The 4,534-nt window shown below is 36.8% G+C and overlaps 1 protein-coding gene across 1 annotated transcript; it reads left to right on the top strand.

The window, feature by feature from the left end:
• The first annotated feature begins 1,700 nt into the window (after positions 1 to 1,700).
• On the top strand, positions 1,701 to 4,303 carry NPY1R (neuropeptide Y receptor Y1). Its single transcript, XM_012808132.2, has 2 exons — positions 1,701 to 2,551; positions 2,657 to 4,303. The coding sequence occupies exons 1-2, from the start codon at positions 1,853 to 1,855 to the stop codon at positions 3,107 to 3,109; spliced, it is 1,152 nt and encodes a 383-aa protein (XP_012663586.1). The 5' UTR covers positions 1,701 to 1,852; the 3' UTR covers positions 3,110 to 4,303.
• Positions 4,304 to 4,534: the final 231 nt, after the last annotated feature.

Here is a 4,534-nt window from a genome sequence, read left to right as displayed (position 1 = left end):
TTTTCACAATAGGATTAGGGAGTCATTATAGGTTATTGCATAGAGGAAGAGAGTGCCATGTTTCTGATCACATTCACAGGTGAAATCGTTCCTTTACCATTCTCAGTACTTTTATTCTGACTTCATGATAGATATTTTTATTCCTCCTCAGTTTTACAAGGCCAAATCATATTTTTATAATAAAAAATATCCCATGTTTTAGAAAGCAAAAACACTAAAGGAAAGATTCATTAGAAGCATTACTTAAAAGGCAAGCATATTTGGGGGTTCATTATATCTGTTATTTTGCTTGCAGTGCAAGTACATCATTGCAAATTTTCTTTATTCTCATAAAAGAAAGAAGCAAAGGCAATATAGTCTCTTAACTCAGGCACAATGGCCTGTAAATTAACATAAGAAATCTCATCTATTTATTTAGTATTCTAGGGGGAACCAGAGACTTTTTAAAAAGGGCTTTTTAAATCTCTACAAGTCTGTTGTCTGTGATTTTGTCTTATGAGCAAGAGAAAAATATTTATAACACAAAATTCTGTGAAAAATCAAAATTACAACTAAAATCTAGATCCATGTATTATGGATACAACTAAAATCTAGATCCATATGATATATATGTATGGCCTGTGAGGAAGGAGGAGATTTACATGAATAAAACCTTAGAAATCCTCTGAGAGTCTCTGACACATTAATAGAATCAAGTATCTTAAGGTTAGAATCCTCTGCCCAGAGTAAGTACTCCATAGAAGTGGTCTTTCTTATAGTGCTTATGACTTTTCTTGATTAAGCACTTGCTAAATTTGCAGGCAGTTCATTTCACTTGATTAAACTTTTGTTCCTTATAATAATTTGATTAAAAAAAAAACATAATGTGTCCCCCTCGGTCCTACTTTTAACTTGTTCATATAGTTAGACATAGTAGTCTAAGCCCAGTGCTCTTCATTCTACATGCCGCCCATTAAAATCTGAGAAGACATCTATCCCATCCGTCCATACTAAGTATTTTTTTGATTAAGCATCTGGTCATCCAGCAGTTCCACATAGGGCATACATTTTTGACGTCTTGCTGTATTGCCATCTCCTTTTCAATGTGTTCGTGCTGAATGTCTGCCTTAGAACACAGTCCAGCGTATGATGGAGTGTTACTACAGCTTGACCTCTACACTAATTCTTCCATTTCCGTGGAAGAATTAGGTATAAGAAATAATTAGGTGTTTTTGTTTTGCTTTGTTTCTTTCATACATTTTCTTATGTTTTAATATGTGCATTAAGTGGTTTATTATACATTCACATTCTTACAATGTTTAGGAATGTGTTTATTTTATTTTATTTTTTCAGTTTTTGGCCAAGTCCAGGTGTGAACCCGCCACCTCCGGTATGTGGGGCCAGCGCCCTACTCCTTGAGCCACAGGTGCCGCCCTAGGAATGTGTTTATAGTACTGTTTATATAAGACTTGGCATGAGGTTTACATATTCCTTACTATGTTCTTCTAAAACTCAATGCGTAAGCAAGTCCTATTAAAAATTTCACAGATATTTTTCTTTATTTAGAATGTTTGCCTTGTTTCTGCTATTAAGAAGATGTTTACAAGATCAGCTTTTGTTTATTTATTTCAGTGTTTTCAGTTTAAAGAGTTCTGAGTCAGAATTCATTTTGACTGCCCTCAATAAGATTCGTAATGCAATTGGTCATTTTCTCTTTACAGATTGTTCAGTTCAAGGTAATGAAGAATTGAGAATAATTTTGGTTAAGTGGATTCCAATATGGGGAATAAGAATAACCTGAACAGTTGACCTGCTGTGAAGAAACGTAATTTCCATTTACCTAAAATAATCTGTAACAACCAAACCAATCAAAATGAATTCAACATTATTTTCCCAGATTGAAAATCATTCAGTCCACTATAATTTTTCAGAGAAGAATTCCCAGTTTTTGGCTTTTGAAACTGAGGATTGTCATCTGCCCTTGGCCATGATATTTACATTAGCTCTTGCTTACGGAGCTGTGATCATTCTTGGTGTCTCTGGAAACCTGGCCTTGATCATAATCATCTTGAAACAAAAGGAGATGAGAAATGTCACCAACATCCTGATTGTGAACCTTTCCTTCTCAGACCTGCTTGTCGCCATCATGTGTCTCCCCTTCACATTTGTCTACACCTTAATGGACCACTGGGTCTTTGGTGAGGCAATGTGCAAGTTGAATCCTTTTGTGCAATGTGTTTCAATCACTGTGTCCATTTTCTCTCTGGTTCTCATTGCTGTGGAACGACATCAGCTGATAATCAACCCACGAGGGTGGCGACCAAATAATAGACATGCCTACATAGGTATTGCTGTGATCTGGGTCCTTGCTGTGGCTTCTTCTCTGCCTTTCCTCATCTACCAAGAATTGACTGACGAACCGTTCCAAAATGTGACACTTGACGCGTTCAAGGACAAGTACGTGTGCTTTGATAAATTCCCGTCGGACTCTCACAGGTTGTCTTATACCACACTGCTCTTGGTGCTGCAGTATTTTGGTCCACTCTGTTTTATATTTATTTGCTACTTCAAGGTAAGACAATTTCTTTCCCCCATAATTTCTATTTTTACCTTCTTTCTGCAGAATTCCTCATTAATTGAGTGGTTCCATTTGAACTCATTTTTTTTTCTTCCATAGATATATATACGCTTAAAAAGGAGAAACAACATGATGGACAGGATGAGAGACAGTAAGTACAGGTCCAGTGAGACCAAAAGAATCAACATCATGCTGCTCTCCATCGTGGTAGCCTTCGCGGTTTGCTGGCTCCCTCTTACCATCTTCAACACCGTATTTGATTGGAATCATCAGATCATTGCTACGTGTAACCACAATCTGTTATTCCTGCTCTGCCACCTGACAGCTATGATATCCACCTGTGTCAACCCCATATTTTATGGCTTTCTGAACAAAAACTTCCAGAGAGACCTACATTTCTTCTTCAACTTCTGTGATTTCCGGTCTCGGGACGATGACTATGAGACAATAGCCATGTCCACCATGCACACAGATGTTTCTAAGACTTCTTTGAAGCAAGCAAGCCCAGTTGCATTTAAAAAAATTAACAGTGATGACAACGAAAAAGTCTAAAACTGCTGTAGAATACGGTCTCAGATGTTTAAAAATAAGCACAGCCTACAGCAGACTTTTATCACCCATTCTCCTAAGGAATGGGGTTGAAATCATTTGAGAAAGACCAGGGTTTTCTTGTCTTGCTTTATCCTGCTTTTGTGTCATAATTACATTTGGAACAAAATATACATGTTTTGGCATCTTGTAGTGATAGTTTTGACAAGATATCCTTGAAGTGCTTTTCATGAACTTATAAAGACTTTTATACCATATTTATTGGAATGAAATTTCTTCAAAGTATTGCTACTAACTGATTCAGAAGCACTAGCCACCTGATGCTCTCATTAGATTGGGCAGTCCTTACTAGTTTAGATTGTCAATAGATTGGGCCATCCTCATTTTATGATAGGCATCTGAGCATACTCTTGCAGAGGTGACAGTATGCAAAAGCAGCATTCAGGATCAGGATGTGGAGCCAAAGGACATTCAGATGGGATTTGCCTTTTACTTGGCTCCAATTGATTATTATTTAAATTAAGATTAAAAATGTATCAATAATGTTTGCTCAGCTGTGAATATCATGGGGAACTGGGCCACCCACGAGACTTAAGAGAGAAAGCAGTTCTCTAATTTTAAAACTATTTTAGTACCTGACAACCAAAGCGTCTCAATGTAAGTAAGTTAGTATGCTGCAAACAGTTGAATTATATTCATTTGAATTGGTGGTCAAGAGATTTTTCCATTCTTTACAGACTGATCAGTGTTTGTCCAACTTTTTGGCATAAACATGTAATTCAAAAGGCATTTCCAGCTTTTCCAGCTTATAGTATATAGAAACTCACACTGTCTTTTCCATACAGCAGTGCCAAATACAGTAACTCATTTTTAACTTTCAGTGTCTATCTTTCAAAGCTATTGACACCAAAGTATAGTACAGTGTTAAAAGGAAGCTCACTTCAGCTAGTGGGGAAAAACACCCCCAAACCAAGGACACTTTAGCCCATGTTAACTCGTGTAATCTGTGTGACTTACGGTGTCCTATTAATAACTCACTGTATAGAGTACAGAATAATTATGTCATGTTAATATGCCGAATTCCACGTATCTTGTGATCATGCGTGAGCCTCAGAATCATTTTGACAAATGATATTTTAAAGAACAAGACACACTTTCAGTGTATTGCATAAAGTATTCAATATGTTTGATTTCAGAAGGGCAGATACTTTATTAAAATTAAAATTGTTTTTGCTTTTTCTGAGAAGTCTCTTTTGTCGCTCTCTTCAGCTTTTTCTTGTCCCATGACCTCCTTCCCATGATGGTCTCACAGCATCCCCTCCTATATTCCTGCTAATGAAATGCTTTCTACCTTGTGTTATAACTACTGATGGCTCAGTGTCCTTCCCTTGCTAGATTCTAAGCTTCGTGAAGGCAGTTAATTATCAC

The sequence above is a fragment of the Otolemur garnettii genome, unplaced genomic scaffold, assembly GCF_000181295.1.
Source record: "Otolemur garnettii isolate 467f Iridium unplaced genomic scaffold, OtoGar3 scaffold00085, whole genome shotgun sequence".
Taxonomy (NCBI): domain Eukaryota; kingdom Metazoa; phylum Chordata; class Mammalia; order Primates; family Galagidae; genus Otolemur; species Otolemur garnettii.
Note: the sequence above shows the minus strand (reverse complement) of the source record. Positions and strands in the feature narration are given on the sequence as shown.